This window comes from Musa acuminata, chromosome BXJ2-10, assembly GCF_036884655.1.
Source record: "Musa acuminata AAA Group cultivar baxijiao chromosome BXJ2-10, Cavendish_Baxijiao_AAA, whole genome shotgun sequence".
NCBI classification, from domain to species: domain Eukaryota; kingdom Viridiplantae; phylum Streptophyta; class Magnoliopsida; order Zingiberales; family Musaceae; genus Musa; species Musa acuminata.
In genome coordinates this window covers 27,114,293-27,134,202 of record NC_088347.1, presented here as the reverse complement: position 1 = coordinate 27,134,202, position 19,910 = coordinate 27,114,293, and the positions used below count along the sequence as shown (strand labels likewise).

The 19,910-nt window shown below is 38.5% G+C and overlaps 1 protein-coding gene and 1 pseudogene across 1 annotated transcript; both read right to left on the bottom strand.

Moving 5' to 3' along the window:
- Nucleotides 1–2,836: 2,836 nt before the first annotated feature.
- LOC135624861 (abscisic acid receptor PYL3-like) lies at nucleotides 2,837–5,171 on the bottom strand. Its single transcript, XM_065128884.1, has 3 exons — nucleotides 4,751–5,171; nucleotides 3,910–4,125; nucleotides 2,837–3,266 (listed from the first exon to the last, which is right to left on the bottom strand). The coding sequence occupies exons 1-3, from the start codon at nucleotides 4,952–4,954 to the stop codon at nucleotides 3,051–3,053; spliced, it is 636 nt and encodes a 211-aa protein (XP_064984956.1). The 5' UTR covers nucleotides 4,955–5,171; the 3' UTR covers nucleotides 2,837–3,050.
- Nucleotides 5,172–7,081: 1,910 nt separating this feature from the next.
- Nucleotides 7,082–12,360, bottom strand: LOC135624862 (probable protein phosphatase 2C member 13, mitochondrial; annotated as a pseudogene).
- Between the last annotated feature and the right edge of the window lie 7,550 nt (nucleotides 12,361–19,910).

Sequence of the window (19,910 nt, the reverse complement as noted above, 5' to 3'; positions counted from 1 at the left end):
ACTTTCAAACACTTTAGACTTGTTCCCATGGGTGTACAGTCCCTAAACTATTTCAAATATTAGACTAGCACAAAAGCATCCATGGCTGAATCCCATAATTCAACAAGGCCATCTGAGCATAATATATCATCACAGAAGCACCTCCCAGTTGTCCATTAGTATTGTCAAGTATGATTGCAGGTTCCCTCATAGAAGATGAATCAAACTGAAGTCTAACCTAGGAATTTCCTTAAGCAACTATGTTATATAAGAGTAAGAAGCAGAACTAATGTTTTTGAAAATTGAAATAATGTTCAAATGTGTGACAAATAGAAGCTCAAATTTCAAAGCTGACGAAAAACCTAACCATGTAAGTTTTAAGTAACTGAATCATGTATAAGAACTTATTTGATCCACCGAATAATAAGGAGACTGCAAAGAATACTTGGATACTAATCAGTCTATATAAGCAAGCAGAAAATCACCTCAGAAGTATTGGATGAAAAAAATAAATGTAAGAAGCTAGTAAAAGATTCAAACAGATGTGAGATCATTAGAACAGACACCAAGCTCGATAAAAACAACAATGCAAACAAGAAGAACAGAGAAAACCACGATAGACCTCAAGATTTTGTTCTTTTTGTGGCAATTAAAAGAATATAGTAAAAAGGTGCTTGTCATTTTGTCAAACATTACGAGCGCATCACCTACCTCCAAATACAAAGAAAGAGAAGCCTAAGAAGATTGGACTCGAATCAGAGAAATGGGGCGATAGCGCAAAAATTTACCTGGTAGAGGCGGCCGTCGAGCTTCTTGATGCCGTAACCAAGCTGGACGGTGCCCAAGGACTTGACGTCGGTGATTACGGCGTTCCGCTGGTAGACTCGCATCCCCACGCGCGCCACCAGGTCCATAAAAAGAGCGCCTCCTTCCGCACCTGGGGCTTCACCAGCAGCAGACAGTCGTACGGAGGCATTTCTGCTGACTTTTCCCTCGCTCTCCCAATCGATTTCTCTACTTCTCCTTCTTCCTCTCCTCCTCCTCTGTATTCATAAGAGTCATCCAAGAAGCTAAAATCACGCAATGACAAGAAAACATCTTGAGAAATAAATCAGAGAGTGAGACAGAGAGGAAGAATCAAGGAAGAGGGGAGAGGAAGGGTTTTAGAGCGGTGCAGGGAGGAAGATTCCCCGATATTATGGCTGAGATGGCGTAACCTTGACGGACGATGGTCGGCTGGAATCTCCGCTGTCCGCCGCAAAGAGAACGAGGAGCGACGAGGATCGAGAGTGACACTCACCCTGGGGTTGGTTGAAGTTGAACCAAGAAACAAACCCGGGTACTGTATTGGGTCATCAAGTTCCGTCCCAAAGCAAATCTCTCTCTCCGGCAGGCCCCATCAAGAGGTTCCACGCGTGATGCTCCACCAACCTCAAGCGTGGACCCCACATATCGTGCTTGTGAGTGACACCATTACCGGTACGTTGCGTCACGAAAAGGGTACAATTATTTATTGTTAATTCAAAGTGACAACGCATTTGGAACTTTTATATGGGATGATTTCTTGTTCGATCCGATACTTTGAATGTTAAGCATATTATGATCTATATAATTCAAGGCCATAATTTATTTAAGGTGGTCAACTCAGGAGTAAACTCTTCATCTTATCCCTCCCAACCACCCTCTGCGTTGCCGGAGTCACGAAGCAACTCGAAACCCTCGTCTATGGTAAGTTGAATACGCCTATGGACTTCCTTCTTTGACCCTGTTTTCTCTGAAATTATGGTAATAATACTATCTTAGAGCCTAAATTTTCGGCATGGACTCGGAATTTGGAAGCACCAGATGCTTCCTTCTACGAACAATTTCTGGAGGAATCGATGCATCTACCAGGCTCGCAGAGAGGCACCTTTTATCACCTTACATTCTTCCCTCGGATCTCTTCTTCCTCCAAAGCAGATCATCCTTCAACATCATATTCTAAGTTCCCTGAACTCGCAGGCAAATCTACAAGCTGCAGCGACGGATTCCCATGCCTCTCCAATTGCCGCACTTGTCCCTCGCGAAGATAAAAACCTTGTGTGAGACGACAAAATTCATCGTTCAAGAATCATTGAAGCCTGCATCATTGAAGCCTGCAGCCTCTACGACAACCGGGAAAATAAGATTTTTCTCTGAGGAATCCTCTGGATCTGTCCCATCACAGCTTCCGACATGGATAAGGTGTCAGGAGACCCACCTCTCATGTCCGACAAGCGTTCGTACGATGTTGATCCAAGAGTCCCCGGTTCATGCACCTGGACCGCTGGTACAACCTCTGCCGACCAATCAAAGGCGAACAAAGAGAGGAGACCACAATCAACGACAGCGCTGCCCCCATTCAATCGTCCACAAAATGAAGAGAAAGCTGACCAAAAGCAACTACATATCCCTGTATTTCTTGTCATCGTAACTGTGTATTCTTCCGAATGCAATGGCCAACAATCTTTTCTCTTCAGGGCCCGAACAAAGGAGACTGTAACACGGGGGTTTATCTCCGTCCCCATGAATGGGGTTTGGAGGGATCCAAAAGAGGCCTCACAGAAGATGCATGAACATGCCAACGTCCACCAAACCGAGCAGCTTAACCTTCGGTCTTAAAGACGATGGATTGCAGGGAAAGCAAGAAAAAGATACGCTACAGAAAGTCGACTCGGGTCACACCATAAATTTGATGTCTACCGGCCGGTAGGTGAAGGCCAAAGTCCACTAAGCGTCAAATCTTATATTGAGAGACCGTCAAACTTTCGTGCTATACGGCAGCTGGGCAAATGGCCTCAACACGAAAACAAAAGGAAGAACAAAGCAATCGCAGGTATTCTTCACACAAGGTAACAACACCCTATATTAATATGGGGATAAAGCAAATGTCCATGCAATGGATGGAGCTCAATTCGACCGATCAACCCAGAGAGGGAAGAAACATGGAGGGAGAGGAGCTAGAAAGAGACTACCAGGCCATCTCAAAAAACTTCCATGTCCGAAGCCCTGTATTCATCACTGACAGCAATGAGCATGCCCTCCGATGACTTTTAGCCGTCGATGGGCTCCGTGCGATCCTGAAGTGCCAAGCGCTCTGAAACGTCTGCCAATGACTTCAGGTTGCATTTGATCAATGCCTCCACAAAGTAGCAGGTCTCGTCTTTGGTGTTTCCTTCAGGCACATCCACCACGAACGACTCTATCACAAGAGTCCCTGGTCGACCATCTATTGTCTCAGGGTGGGCAGTAACGATGGATGAGTAGTTCTGCAGTTCAGCATCACAATTGATGAGCCACAGTCCAGTAAGAGGGAAATGCAACAAGACAGAGATTGAAAAGGTCATCGTTCATAAGAATATTAATTAGATGAGATCATGTCCAGACGGAACTGAACAGCGTTAACATATATAAGAACAGTACACTAAACGGCATTTTTCTGACTTTAAATTAATAATTACTAAGAAGAGAATAAATTCATCTAAATCAAATCTAGACCAAACAGAAAACTATACAAGTAATGAGCTGTATCCAATAAGAATGCATATATCCTAAAATGCGACAATTACAAGCTCAAACCAGAACGTGAGGATCCATTTACACAGGGACACAATTATATGGCCACAATCTCATGATAGCATATCATCACCAAGAGCAAGAAAAACCATGAAGCTTCAATAGGTTTATGTAATTTCAAGTACATGATTTCAGAACCAACCAATCTGTACAACACACATTGATTGAAAGACAACACATTAAAATAGGAGATCGATTTATGGTTATCCGGTATATTTACCTTCAAAAATAGTTAATACCTGTGTATGACCGAACAAGAAACAAGCAGAAGGAAGGCATGGACAAAGAGAAGGAAGCAGGGATGAAGCAGAAATGGGCTGAGGAGGTGATCAATACCTTGAGCCTGTGATCCCCACCCACAATCTTAATGCTAAGAATGTGTTCATTGTCGTCGAGGTGCTCCAGCCTCTCGAAGCTGGTGGTTGCAGGGAGCCCAGATTTGATATTGACCTCCCTCAGGCTCCCAACCCCTACACCCCCCTGCACAATGCACCTGCTCACAAAGGGCTTGTAGTTCTGCGGCTGATCAAACCTCCTGACAAGAGACCACACCTATCAACGCCAAAGGAAGGAAGAACATTACTCGATGTGTACACAGTAACAATCAGCATCCACTCGGCATTCGAGATATATGATTTCTCATGAAAAACCGAAGTTTTGATGATAGAGCTGTTCTGGTGACAGGGAATCAAATCATATTGTCATACTCGTTCACTGTTATGCAACACGCAAGATGATCTTTTTATGCAACACTCCCCAATCGGGAAATTCGTCGTTCACATGCAAAGTTGTGCCAGAAGATAAGGCAAGCCAAACAGACAAAAGCAGAGAGAGAGAGAGAAAGAGAGAGAGAGAGGAATCACGAGATATGAAGCCTGGCCTAGTCAAAAGAAACACAACCTCTTTTGAGAGAGAGAGAGAGAGAGAGGAATCACGAGATATGAACGCCTGGCCTAGTCAAAAGAAACACAACCTCTTTTGTAAATCCAGCTTTTGCAAAGGGAAAAAAATTACATTTTTCGCATTATTTTTAAGGTCTGCTTGTGAGATTTATATCAAACATCGATTGTTCGAGAAAAATCAAATAAAGCACCTCACTATCTCGAGGTTATGCCATCTTGGGGGGGGGGGGGGGGGGGGCGCGGGGAAGAGAGAGAGAGAGAGAGAGGATTCATACGAGGTGGACGGGGGCTTTGATATGCTTGAAGACGGCGGAGCTGCACTGGTTCTCCGTGGGCTCATGCAGGTGGAACCTCCGGACGTACTCTGCCTCCATTCCCCGGCACCCGATCCCCGGAGGATTCATCTCGTCAGCGAGCCGCCACATCCCCGGTACCCTCACCCCCGCCCCTCCGCCGCCTACCCCGTTCAACCCCACCATCCTTCTCCTCCTCCTGCTTCCGAAACCTCACCCGATCGATTCCGGAAAGGAAGCAGCAGCGGCAACCCGACACTCCTCCCGAATCGCTCCGGCTTCCCACCTAAAAGCCTCCGATTCCCTTCTCCCTCTTTCACTCGCTACGTCTGAATTCCAACAGCTCGTCTTTTATCGACCCCTCTCTCTGTCTCTCTCGCCGTCTCCACCGCCGTCTCGTCGTCCTTCTAAATACGATGCAAGGAAGACGAAGGAAAATAAATAAGCAATTTCCGGGTTGGCAGGGCCCACCGCTCACGCTCCGCGTTATCTTCACCTGACCCACGCCCTTTAAGTATACCCTCGTCCGCAGACTAATATTGCCGAAATGCCTCTACGGTTGCCATCCGATCTCAGTGACCCAAGTGGTCCCTCACCCCCGGTATCCTTACCCCCTCCGTCGCTGTCTGAGCGTGCTCGATCTGCGGGCGATCCCGACGCAGACAACCATCAGGAACGGTTCACCGAATGGACATCGTCGGCGGTGGCTCAGTAGTAATTTCTGGCTAATCTCGGTGGTATTTATCTCTGAGGGTCACTTCCATTTAATAATGAGGTTGGCTACCGAGGTCGCGGTAGAGCCACTCGTTCATGGCTACCGTCGGATCTGTACGCCAAGCCATCAGTGACCGTTGATCAAGAGATTAGCGGAGCGCAAGTGGGGCAGAGCAGCGGCGTCATCCGACGTGCTATTTTTTGGTCTCTACCACAGGAAAAATACCGAATTATTTAATTTTTTTAAAGAGGAAAACTAGGCCTCGTCTTGAGCGCTTTCTGGAAGTTTATGGAAACACGGGCTGTCGCACGTGCACCAAACCCTTGGAAGGATGCATGTCGACAAGGATACAAGAAAACGATTAAAAAATGTTGTAATATCTATATATTTAATAAAAATCAATAATCATGGGGATGAAGGGATGAAGTATGTTTTGATGGTTGCAATGTGGAGACAAGTAAAAGCTCGCTGTAAATTGCCAAGGGGAAAGCAAAAGCAAAGAGCAATTGATGTAGAATTATGATCACTATCGATTTCCATGTCCATTCCGGCCAAAGCAAGGCGAAAGCTGCGTTGGCGGGCTTCATCAGCTGGGGCTACAGTTTGCATTCCCGTTTGGACCAGATCGCATGTGGGCGTCTCAGACCGGATGCTGGATCGGGGTGCCCTCCATGTGCCTCGACATGCTACTCTTAACGCCGTGTCGTCGCCCCACCCCTCGAGAAACACACGTTATCGTTCCCCGCTCATCGTCACCGTCACCACCACCACCACCACCGGGCGCATGGCCGCCTGAAGCAGCTACTGCATCTCCAGTGCCACCCCTCGCAGTCTTGAGCTCGGAGATCTACGGGCGAGAGGATGAGAAGAACATGTGGCGGAGAACCCAGGCAAAAAGCAATGGGATTCCACGTCAACACACGCACAGCCTTGCTGCACAAGGCAGAACAGTTGCCACCATCTTACCGAAGATAATGTATTAAAATGGACTCGGCAGGAAGGTGGTGCCCGTTGTACAAAGTGCAAGAAACATTCATTGGTAAGCAATGCCTAAAGATCCTCTGCGGCGTCCGGCTGCGCAGGGATGAGTGCGAGGGGCCACCTCCTGCACGCAAAGCATGGACTCTGCAAGGCTGAACCAAAAGCAGCAAGCCTATCATGGTGGCTCAGCCTGGAAAGGAGAGAGAGAACTGGCGGTAGGGGCGACCAAATCAGGCGAGACAAGTAAACAGAAGGGGCCACCTGAGGAGTAGAAAAGACAAAGGCATGTGTGTGTTTTTTTACCGGTGTTTCTTCTCATCGATCAGAGCGCCAACTTCTTTTCGATGAGATTCACCAATTCGGGGATGCTTTTCGATAACGTTGATTGTGTACTACGCTTTGACAATCTATAATATGACTTTTAGATACATGTGGATGTGGTTGCTGTCGCAAAGGCAAACGCAACATCACCTTTTATCTATTTTCTCACTTGATGTGACTAAAGAAAAAGGATACTATTAAGCTTCCCACTCGACACAGTGCTCACAGCGACATGAATATTAAGCTTCGCTCTGTGGCAATATTTGACTGTAATCTTTTAGAAACATTGGTGTCTGCGGCAACAAATTCAAGTTCTATAAATAATGAGTTCTTTAAATCAACACCCAAACACCAACAATTTTGTTTCGTCAACAAATTCAAGTTCTATAAATTATGTCCCGCATGGGTGTTTGTTAAAAGGTTGATATGAGCTGGGAGAAATGAAACTAAATGGTCAACTCCCGCTGGCAGATAATGGAATCTGCATCAAGCTTCTTGTGATGGAATCTTACCACTTGACAGGTGATGTCGATGTCAACAACCGAGCCAGCAGCCTCTGGTTCTTCCTCCACTCTTGCAAGGGACATGGCATCCTATTTGGACAAGTCATATGGATATGATCAGCAAGGCACTTGGAATAATTATATAGCTACAAGTAGCAGGAAGGATGTGAGTTGATTGATGAATGTCTCGGAGAGAGCATTGGGACCTATTATTTTAGTAGACCAGATGGTGACAAATTACCTTTCAGTTTCAAATTACCAGCAGATACATGGGAGAAGCTATGCTCATGAATCTGAATTTACTAAAAGTTCAAGAAACATAGTGATGGCAAGTTAAAAAGTAAAACTTGGAGCATAGATTCATGCGGTTGCAGAAAATTTTTAGGTCAAATGACAGGGTCATATATCAACATTAGTCCAGTCTATCATGAAGCAAAATGTTGCGTGTATGACTACAAAAGCACAATTGATTGTTCTACAACACAAAAGAATTCTGTGAATTTGCAAGAGATTTCTGTAACTTCAGATAGATTTCTAGTATCATCTACAAATTGCTCTCCCTGCCTATGTGATACATCAAACTACATGGTATGCTCACAGATCTCTACACAAGATAAGCAAATGTTACAGTGAGTGGAACAGCTAACCTCCTTTGCGACAACATCCCACAGCCCATTGCTTGCAAGAACCAGCAACTCCAAGTGCTCATCAACCCACAGCCCATTGCTTGCAAGAACCAGCAACTCAAGTGCTCATCAACCTCTTCCTCCTGCAACAAATGAAACAAAATCTTTTACAAGATATTAACTTATGGTAAATACATATCTACAACAATAGTGGTAACTGCACAAGGTTACAGAACATTTATACAATTCTGATTGAGTCTCTTGTGCTTCTGTTAAAATGTGACCAATTTTCATAAGGGGTCTCAATTAACCTGAAAGGTCTAATGAAGCATGTGACACCACTTAATGTAATTTTCTTTGACATCTAATATGTGTAAGTCGAAGATGAATTGAATTCATAGAAGTGCTATTTTGCTGGCAGTATTCCAACAGATGGTTTAGGACTCTATAACATACAAGATAAAGTTATGTACATATGCAAAATGTTACATCAATTGCAATCAGCACTGTCAAACAGGTAGCAGAAACAGAAATATAAGATCCTCAACTTTTGCTTCGTATACAATTCCAGTTAAATAATTTATTTAACATAATATAGTGACAGGAATATCAAAGTAATCATTGTCACCATAAACCACATACAGAGACTGACAGCAGACAGTTATGTTAGAGCGCAGTTCTTATCTGATAAATAAGGTTATATTGATTCACTTTGGTTCAGATTTAAAACTAAATTAAAATTCATTTGCCATTCTTTTTTTTTTCAGTTTGCATCGAAGTGGAGCACAAATAGTTAGCACTTACGACTTCGTTGTTGTTGTTGTATCGAAGTGGAGCACAAATTGCAAGATAAACAGAACCCAAAAACATTAAAGAAAAAAATCTTCAGTGTAGTCTGATTTGAACTTGGCCTATTGATCCATCAACCAAACAGGTAAGCAAAGATAACACCCACAGGGGACGCTGCTGTCTGAACTTTCGCTGATGTTAGACACAAAACCATCAATACAATTCTCAGTTTATTAGTCTTCAGGTTAGATGTCAAAGCCAGTGTGAAAGAAAACATAAATTTCCTTAAAATAACAAACTGTCCAGTTTAAAACCTGATTCATTTATACATAGTGTACCACTATAAGAGTCATAAAGTACTGGACATTAGATAATCTTTATAGACTGGAATCACTGCTAAACAAATTCAAGATCTGTCTCCGTAAGAAAATCTTAATGATTATTATCATGGTCACATTGTGGCAGGCATATTATGATAATGGCTAATAAAGAAAAAATTGAACTTTCATCAATTATTAAAGCTGGAGTTTCCCAATTAAAAATGAAGTGACGTTATGTAGGTTTCACTAATCTGTTTCGTGAGATTGTTAGGCTTTGGTGTAATATTGACACCAATTAAAATACTAAGCTGCAGCTCAGGAAAAGCCTCAAGAAATAAATGGTTTCTGTGGCTAATGTGTATATTCAGCAAACACTTCTAACCCATGCAGCAAAATGTTCAGATCACTTTAGGCTTGCATAGATAGCTTAATTGTTCTTATGGACATAATATACCAAGTCAGAGATTTGACAAATAAATAATTTTTATGTCCCATAGAGTCAAACTAGCAACACATCAAGTTACAATGAGGACACACAAATAGTGTGGATTGTTAGGTATAATTGTATAGCATGATTGCCAAAGCAGTCAAAAAGTTGTACAGGACTTAAATTTCTTCTAAACCAGGATTAACAAACTGATGTACTTAAAAATGAACACATAAAACTTGTCATAGCATGCAGCTCGTCTTTTCATCTATGTCCTATGATAACTGATGCAATATGACAACCTAAATACAGCTACCTTAATATTTTGCTAAGGCCATACAAGTACTGATAACTAAAAGAGCACCACCCTTGGAGAATGGTAAGATACTGCAAATGATAACATGTGGCACATGACATTTGGGTCATGCAGCTCTTCCAGTAGTACACACAATTACAGGAGTTGCTGATGTAGTAGAGTTCCTGATGTAGTGGATTACCCGGATCTCAGGTTCTGCCACTACGCACTGTTTCAAAAGGCGGTTGCCAAATGCACGTGACATTGCCAGAACAACCCTAACCTTCCATGTACCAGCAAACTCAAAATGTTTACAAACCACAAGCATCTGCAATAATCTAAGATATTATGAGCTACGAAATAAAAAAATGTAAAAGATCTTTTTTATCACTCATATATCTTCCAGATTTGGTAATCTAGGTCGTAGGCCTCAGTTCACGGGGTTCAGATAGTTATAAACTTATAATCATAAACTAAATATCCGACTATAAAAATCTGATCTGGGCTTGAACTCATAGTAAGCTCTTGGGAGAATATAAAACAGAACCAACAAGTAAAAACAAGGCCTTTAGTATACTTCAGATTCCTGTTAATCAGAATGACAACTGACTGTAGTAAGTTCTAGAACAGAGACTCACCAGCCCACATAACAAATCCTCCAGCATTTTCAATTCTCTTGCGCTCATCACTTCTGTTTGGTTTGTGATCATCAGATAGAGGGATTGCTTTAAATAAGAACATAAAAGATAATTTAGTCATTGCTCATGAAATGCAGCATGTAGGCAGTGGAAGACAATAAGAATTCTAGATCCATGTCACATAAAAGGAAATAGATTTTACCTTTTCGAAAATCTAGCAGGTTTTCACTATCAAAGTACAAAGTACAAACGATGCTACCATCATCAGCATCTTAAGAATTGTAATATATATTACATAATATGCTCCTTAAAATGCCAAATAATCTTCTGAAGACATGTTCGTTAGATCCCTAGGCAGTAACAGGGAAGGTGAACAAGACAATATAACTTCTCTTTTAATGAACAGAAACTGAAGTTTTCCAATAATACTGTCTTTGCAACAACATCGACAACAAGCCATAATGTACCAACTATCTATCGAGAGCAATATCACTAGTCAAAAGAAAAGCAACCAGATCCCTTTGTATCATTTCTAATAAAGTTTCCTTACGTATCCATCTACCTCATCTTGCATCACTATCCTAATTGACTCACCTTGTCTAATCCATGCATCTATAGGTCTCCAACAGACATGTCCATACATCAGAACCACACTTAGCTGTTCATAAATTCAAGTACTTTTTATTTGATCCTTTCAAGTAATCTCACATGTCCATCTCAACATCCACATCTCCGCTACACCAACTTTTTCATACACATTTCTAGTTAAATAATTCTAATCAATAAAGCACAATTGACCTAATAGTTATCTTTCTTAATCTAAAAGACACATGACATAAAGCTCCAAATGCCCCTATCCGCTTTATCTCCACCAAGTAAACTATCATCAATCTCCATTACATATATTTATAACTTTTGTTTCTATGATAACATTAACAATTATGAAAAATACAGAATCTTTCACAACAATTGCAGCTTGGACAATCAAGTCGAAGATACTACATGGAACTCCTTACATGTGATGAATCATATTCTTAAGTGCAAATCTAGGATTACGCTGGATTTGTGTTCATGAACATGTACTTAAAAGAACAAGAGAAATTGTATATACAAATATACAGGAACTTCAAGCATTAATATGAATAATAAGTGATACAACCAAATGATAGCGCACATCAATAGTTAATCAGTCAGCCAAGCAAAATTTACTCTCCAGCCTAAATGTGATTGTCCAGAACATGCATAAAAATAAGTTTCCGCTTTAATTAACAGATTAAGATCAACTTGTACCTTCACCTTCCTTTGACATCACAGTCCGTGAATCCCCAACACTGGCAACATATTAGCAGTTTCCAATCAGAATAGCAGTCAAAGCCATAGAACCATCATCTCTAAAAGTATTTCTTTCAGCTTCCAGGAAGTCTGAATCAGTTTTTTGACATGTTTCACCTGTAGCATGGCCAAACATAGAAAACAAAGCAGGAACATATCCTAAGCCATTTCAACAATTAATTACCAATATATAGAACCAGATCTAAATAATTTAGACATACTAATTGCGAGCCTTGTGTCTGTCATAAACTGTGGATGGTTCATAAGGTTGTAAAATAAGTGATCATTCAAATATTCAGCGGCTTGTGATTCACCATGACCTAAGGTATTAATAAGTCTATATAACACATTTTTTGCACATAAGAAAAATTTAAAAAGAGAGCAGAAATCTCAAACCATCGAATATTCCAAAGAGGCTAACAGTTTGCTCATTGATATTAGATATTTTTACATCATAAGAGTCCTCCATGCTTGCTTTCCTTCCCCCAAAACTTGTATATCCATAACTCAATCGGCCATCCTCACTGCCAATCACCAGAAGATATATGAAGCTACATACTCAATTTAAACTCCACCCTCCTGCACTCTCCTCGCCACCCCCGCCACACACCCGACACCCCCACCCCCATCCTCTCCCCCACACCCCCCCATGGGATCCCAACGTTGACCCTCTTCGAGTGGGTGCGAAAGGGGGCTGAGGGCGACGAGAGGAGGAGGTCGGTTGAAAGCACGGTGCCTTCATTAAATCGGATCTCTATGTCGTGAAAACCGTTATAAACATGTGATCACGGGACTGTGATATGCAGACTACATAATTGTTACGACATTAGAATTGTGATATTGAAGTTAGAGTGATTATTATCTTCACTAACAAATTGTTAAGCACAACCATTTAGTTTTGTTTAGGTATAAATTTTTTTTGCTAATCCATGATTCATTCTAATCCAAGAAATAAACATAGATAATGATAATCTTTCTAAAAAAATTAAATAAAGGATTTGATATTTTAAGATGATCTATCAACGTTGCCATGTATCATATAACAGTACTATCTTTGTTATATATGCTAGTAATTTAACAACCTATTCATAATTTCATTCATACCCTAGAATAGGATATTATATTTTTAATTTTATTATTATTATTGATAGAAGTATAATAAAAAAATAATCTTAAAATTAAAACATGTTACCTTACTAAACAAAATGATAGAGTTTCTTCTATACATAGTATTTTTAATATTTATACATAATTATAATGTCTAACTAAGAAAAAATATAAACATAAAATACTCAAAATTTATAGATAAAAAATATCAACGGGTCATCATAGGTCATTCCTAGACCAAAATTTATACACTATTGACGTGTGGTCTAGGAATGCATGTATATATTATAAAGTTTACACCTAGTATATATATATATATATTATAACATAAAATGTATGTATATGTTGGGTTATTGTTTAGGTCTTTTACTTCGCCCAACATAGTCTAAACTTAGGCTCATTTGGTCCTTAATTCTGTTAGCCCAATTCTAACCTAATTATATATTAACTACGAATTTTAAGGTATACAATAAGTTAAATAAATATAGTAAGTCTAGGTGTGAACTTTCGACGATCTCTCGATAATATTCCAACAGACTCCCGACAAGCTCCTAGACTTCACGATGATCTTCTTGGCGAGTTCCGACGAGCTTCTTTGGCAAGCTCCTAGACTTCTCGATCAATTCTAGTAGAACTTTTGACGAACGTCCGGACTTCTGACGAACTCTTGAACTCCCAACGAAATCTCATTGTTGACTCTGGGATTTCATTTTGCTTTATGTCTTGATTGCTATCGTAGTTAATCCTACACATTTAAAACCTACTTTGATCTAGACAATTATTACAAAGCTAATCAAGTATTATCCGACATGTCATTGATTCATCGTCGCTTCATCTGATTCTTCAGCACATCATTCTCTTTTGTGGCTTATTGTCTAATTTTTGCTCTTTTTGGCCCGAAGCCTTATGTCGATGCATTGACCAATCTTCCGGCTCAACATCCAATCTTCTGACATGTTCTACTCCGGCCCAATATGATTCTTCCTACTTTTAATTGTCTCTCCCTGATCGAAGCTTCCTGCATCACTCAAAATATAGATCAAATAAACACTATCGATTTGTTTCATCATCAAAATTCGAGATTCAACAATCTCCCCATTTTTTATGATGACAACTAATTGATGACAGAGTTAACCTTAATACTCTCTATCAATATGTCATATTGATAGAACTCTTAGATTCAAAAATTCAAGCAACATGTTATCATAAAATTATACATAACATCATCATACTTCTCCCCCTTTGTCATCAATAAAACGGAGAAGTACAATTATCAAGTGTTTTAGTTGCTAATTTTACAACATACAAGTTAGTAACAATTTTGAGTTGTGAAAGTTTACAAATTTTACTTATTAAGATAGGCAAGATAGCACTTTTGTTTCTTTTGAGATTGCAAGCTAGCAATTTTTGGTGATGTTCAAGCTAGCAAGTTTTTGAAAAAGAATACGAGACAGTAAATATCAAGTTTAGAACATCCAAGCTAGCAAGTTTTTCACGTATGAAAGTTCGACAAAATTTTTACAAGATAGCAACTTTTTGCTTCTCATTGTAATATGCAAGCTAGCAATTTTTGGCTAATTTTTGTCATGCACAAGCTAGTAAGTCTTTCTCTCCCTTTGTCATTATCAAAAAGAAGGGAAGAATATAATGTTGTAATTCTTTTCCCTTTACATCAATTTTGTCATGACAAAGATAAAGTATCATTCTTAATTCAATATGTTTGTGCATCATTATAGTTTCAAATTAAAACATACATAATTTTAAAATCTTACATTTCATTCATGCATGATACCAAAAATAAATCAATCATCACTATGAGCATATCATACATGATACTAAAGCATTCATGATACCAAACATTAAATCAATATTTTTTAAACATTTATCACTTTATGATTATTGGTACCAAACATTTATCATTTATTTTCTCCCCCTTTGTTATAGGCAAAAAGAGGGAAATAACACAAATGTGTAAAGATATCAAGAAAAATTTGGTGACGAGATATACTTCATGAATTCAAGGAATTATCACATAAAAGGAAAGTCCAATTACGATAAGATTGCCATAATAGTAAAAGCTCTCTTAATTATTATATTAGACTATTTGCTCTCGTCTATAAAGGGATAAGACCTCCTAAAGATGAATCATGAGAAATTTGGATTATAAATCTATACTCAATCTCTCTATGTCTCTATTTCATTGCTTATAATTATCCTATTAAACATAGGAAGAAAGAGGAGGTTATTCTAGCTCACCTTGAAAATCAGATTCGATAACAGTGTATTTTTAGATCAAAGAAAGATTTTTGAATAGAGGTATATAATCCTGATCTTGATTCATTTTTATTTGATTTCGATTCTAGCATTAAAGAAGTTTTCGTATAACAAAAGTATTATTTTTTTTTATACTTATATTGTTCAGATATAAAAAATATTTACTAATCCACCGAGTATAGTGATTTATTCTATGGAGACAATGATAATCTTTCTAAAATAATTTTTAAAAAATAAAAGATTTGATATTTTTATCTAGTATTCATGATCCAATAAAATATAACAAGAGATATATCTAGAACTATTTCATGTAAACAAAATGATGATACTAGGGAAAACTACTAACGCTTCAAGATGATCCGTGTCATTCAACAACACAATCATTGTTATATCTGCTAATGATTATAAAGTTCAATCATATAAGATAACATACATATCGTCTATTTTACGACCCAATTTAGATTGAATGATAATATACACTCACTCATAAACAGTTATCAAGCATCATTGGGCAATCTGAAAACCATCATCAATCAAGGTAGAAGAAGATAAATTAAAAGAATTTTATATCAAAAAAGGTAATATCTACTCATTTACAAGACTTCAAAATTTTCATTCAGATTCTCATTTTTAAGAGTAGATTTTGACGCGGAATAGGAAACACTACTTAGTCTTTATTAAGATTCAGAATCCACGCATTGGCTTCGGAATTGCAGACATCCGCATCTCTTCTTCATTGAATCTCACTATCTTTTGTTCCACACTTTCTCTTTGCTTGTTATGACACCTTTTCTGTTTGTTTTGACAAAGGTGGATGCTCGAGGTGGTTCAAGATCATGGAGAGAGACTCATGCAATAAACACAAGAGCGCCGGCGACGACGACGTTCGTTTTCATGCCATGCCCGAGTGGGTGAGCAACTTGACAAGGGTGGAGGGTGGCACCGATGTCCGCTTCATCGCGACCAAGACCATCGGGAACTCCGACCTCGTCTCAGACCAGAATTGCTTCCACCTTCCTGAGGACTCCGTCAAGGCGAATCTTATTCCCATGCTATCGGAATCCGAAAGGGGCGCTGCAAGCCTCTTGGAGGACGACAGAAAGAGGAGCAGGCCCAACGACAGAGTTGCGCAGATGGGTAAACCCGTGGTAGGGAGGGAGCACGGGGGGCTGCCGGTTACGGTGTTCCCCAAGTGCAGGTTCCGCTGCTACTTGGAGCTCACGCGTTGTGACTGCAACGGAGACACTGTCATCAAGGGCAAGGAGCTGAAGGTCTTCAACCTATGGAGTGCCCTGAAGGCGGGTGATGAGGTCGACGTATGGGGCTTCCGTCGAGAAGGTAAACTCTGCTTCACCATCGGGAAGTCCACCTCGTCATCATCAAGCTCTTGATTGTGTTAAGCGGAGAATAGCACATACTATATAGACTCTTGGCTTATCTCAAGAGAAGTCTTAGTATGAGATGCAGGATGTTGATCTTATATATGTTAAAAGGACATTTAATGTCAAAATAATCATCTACATTTGATTTCTAATTGAATCCGAAGCTTTTTCCACTCTTTTGGTAATGTTTAAAAACAACACACACACACACACACACACACACACACACACACATATATATATATATATATATATATATATATATATATATATATATATATATACTAATTAGAAATAGAATATAGAGGATCAAACTCATAGTCTAATAAAGATGCAGAAGGTCACATTCAGTTCTTTTTATGAGAGTATGTATGCTTAAGAAGCCTTTGGGACATCAACATCGACAAAATTTTTTCCATGTAGCATCGTTGAACAATCTAATATATACGAAATTGAAGAAAATTTTGCTAATAGTATACCAATCTAATATATACGAAATGATTAGCCTAAGATGATGTCTGTGTTCTTCTAATAGTATACCAATCTAATATTGAAGAAAATTATACGAAATTGAATTATGATTAAGAGAATCGAAGACTGAGTTATACGTAGAATATACACCATATGCGAGAATCATGAGTTTGCTCAATATTAATATATTAGGAGTTAAAGTGTCATCATATTGAGTTGGCATCCTCGTATTAATAAGGTATGGATCATATGTTATCGAGATATTAGCAATTCTTCCATTGTTTAATCAATTATTTTTAATATAATTTTCAATGTCTTTGGAATGAGATAATAACGCCAAAGTACAAGAAAATAACTAATGAAACAATAAATTACATGGCATTTTCTAATGATATCAATTAGTTATCTCTAAATCAAAGCACAAGAAAATAAAATTGGACCCTACTCAAACTATGGTCCAACCGAAATTATTAATTTTTCTTCGTTGTCCGAAGTCAAATTACGTACTTACATATAAACAAAATTATGTTGACTATCAAATCGAATAAATGCAACACTGTTACTTCTCTCTCTCTCTCTCTCTCTCTCAAATCACATTCTTTTTCCTTGGTGAAAATATTTCCCCTTTCCTGTTCTCAATATCTACTTGTGTAGAGACAGGAGGAAAGAGAGGAGGCATTGATCAAAACCTCTTGTTCTTAATTTCTTTCTTTTTCGTTCTCTCCCTCTCGCTGTCATCAATTTCCTATATTTCTTCTCCTAATGGTCTTCGTCTTTTGGCTTCCAATCACCATGGAAACCTAATAAATTCTGATCACCTAACAAAAAGGAGAGAGAGAAGTTTCTTAGCCCGAGAATAAATTCACCACTAATGAAAATAATATTTAAAATAAGATGCAAATTATCAATCATCAGTGCCAATATCAAAAAGAGAAAAGGTAAATAAAAGAAGATTAACTAAAATAATCCGATATCAAAAAGATAATACACATTCATTTACAAGGCTACAAAGCCCATCTAGATTTCAATTTTCACAAGAATCTATGCTTCCGAGAATAAGCAATTCTTGACACAGAATAGGAAACACTACTTAATTCTGTGTTAGGATTCAGAATCCATACGAGTTTCATATTTTCCATACTTCACCTTGCTCTCACTGCCTTCTTTTCTTAGTAGTTCCTATAAAGATGGAAGTTGAAATCGATTCAAGATCATGGAGAAAGGCTCAACAAAGGAACCCAAGCATGCCATGGACGATGATGTCCACATTCATCCCATACCTATGTCGGTGAGCAACTTGGCAAGGGCAGATGTTTGCTTTATTATGATCAAGATGGTTAAAAAGTTCATATAAATAAGATGTATATATTTTGAGTGATATGATTTATGATATTTATGTTTTATAAATATGATAAATGATATACTCATATTCTCGATTTTTAAAGTTGAAATACATGCTTTTCAAAAATGTTATTCTCGATGTTCTACAAGCATAAGAATCGACGTTGACCTTAAATATATTTTACAACAAAAAAATTATAATTCTTTGATACAACAAGCTTAAGTGTACTAGCATATTTGAGTATGAGATTAAATTATGATAATAAATAAATATATATATAATGACTAGATGTTACGAGTGAATTGTGATGGACCTTAAGTAAATCTTAATGCTAGAATGAGTTTGAATATGATTAAACTAAGAAAATTTATATTTCAAACATCATATATGTCGAGGATAATAAGTTACTCATGAATGAAGTAAAAAAAAATCAAAATATAAATCAAAATGATTGTTATACTAAAAAATGTTGAGATAAATTGTACGATGAGTTTTGATAAAAAAAAATATATCTTTTTAAAATCAAATTTGACTCAATTAAAGTTATTGAAATCTTATAATTATATTAATAAAAAACTTAAAATAAGGTCTAATGGGAGTGAACCTTAGACCCCAATATAATCTTTTAAGCACATATACCTTATTTTAGCCTCGTCCTTTTTACCAACCTAATAACTCATGATCATTTCTCTTCTTCTTCTTATAAAAGCAGACAATGATTTTATCATCCTAGTGGTGTATTTGGTCCTTAGACTTGAGACACCAATGATGTCATGTATAAATACTTCTCTCTTTGATACCAGACTTATAAGTCTAGAAGTTCCAGATCTAGCATAATCAATAATCGAGAGTGACAATTAATCTTATTAGGACAATTGAGTGTCGATAGAAGATTATCCACTCTCGGTGTCATGAGAGAAATATTCTATGTGTTCTTACTTAAGCAAATCTCTAGTTAGGGTCATTCAGATTGAGAGAAATTTTTTTTTTGGAGAATCCAATTAGAGCGAGATTTGAGTAGAAATCGTATGAGCCCGAAAACACCATGTCCGGTATATGGTCTTTGAGATATTAGATGGATGAGGGACTATAAATATATGGTAATTGAGGATAGATATATCCAATATGTTAGATTCCCCTATATTGTTTGGGGACTACAACATAGTGGCCTAGTACGTCCGTAGTCGATGAGTCAAGTGAGATAATAATGCACTGCATTAGAAGGAGTTATATATGACTCACGGCCAGCTTGATATTATTAGGATCGAGAGCACTAAGAGGGGGGGGGGGGTGAATTAGTGCAGCGGAAATCTTACAGCAATTTAAAAGCTAAAGCTGCGTTCGTCCGATAAAAAATGATTTCGATATAAAAGCATAATCACAATGCAGTTTGCGTCTAAGCGCAGTTTTGCGTCTAAGCGCAGTTTGCGTCTAAACACAGTTTGCGTCTAAGCGCAGTTTGCGTCTAAGCACAGTTTGCGTCTAAGCGCAGTTTGCGTCTAAACGCAGTTTTACGTCTAAACGCAGTTTTACGTTCAAACGTAGTTTTACGTCAAAACGTAGTTTTACGTCTAAACGCAGTTTTACGTCTAAACGCAGTTTTACGTCTAAACGCAGTT

What these genes read in the sequence shown, in the direction of transcription:
- LOC135624861 (XM_065128884.1), bottom strand. Translation starts at nt 4,954, where the DNA reads ATGGTGGGGTTGAACGGGGTAGGCGGCGGAGGGGCGGGGGTGAGGGTA. An exon ending in TCAAAGCCCCCGTCCACCTC is followed by an intron (nt 4,126 to 4,750) that starts GTATGAATCCTC and finishes TGGCGTTGATAG; the next exon opens with GTGTGGTCTCTTGTCAGGAG. An exon ending in GTGGGGATCACAGGCTCAAG is followed by an intron (nt 3,267 to 3,909) that starts GTATTGATCACC and finishes GCTGAACTGCAG; the next exon opens with AACTACTCATCCATCGTTAC.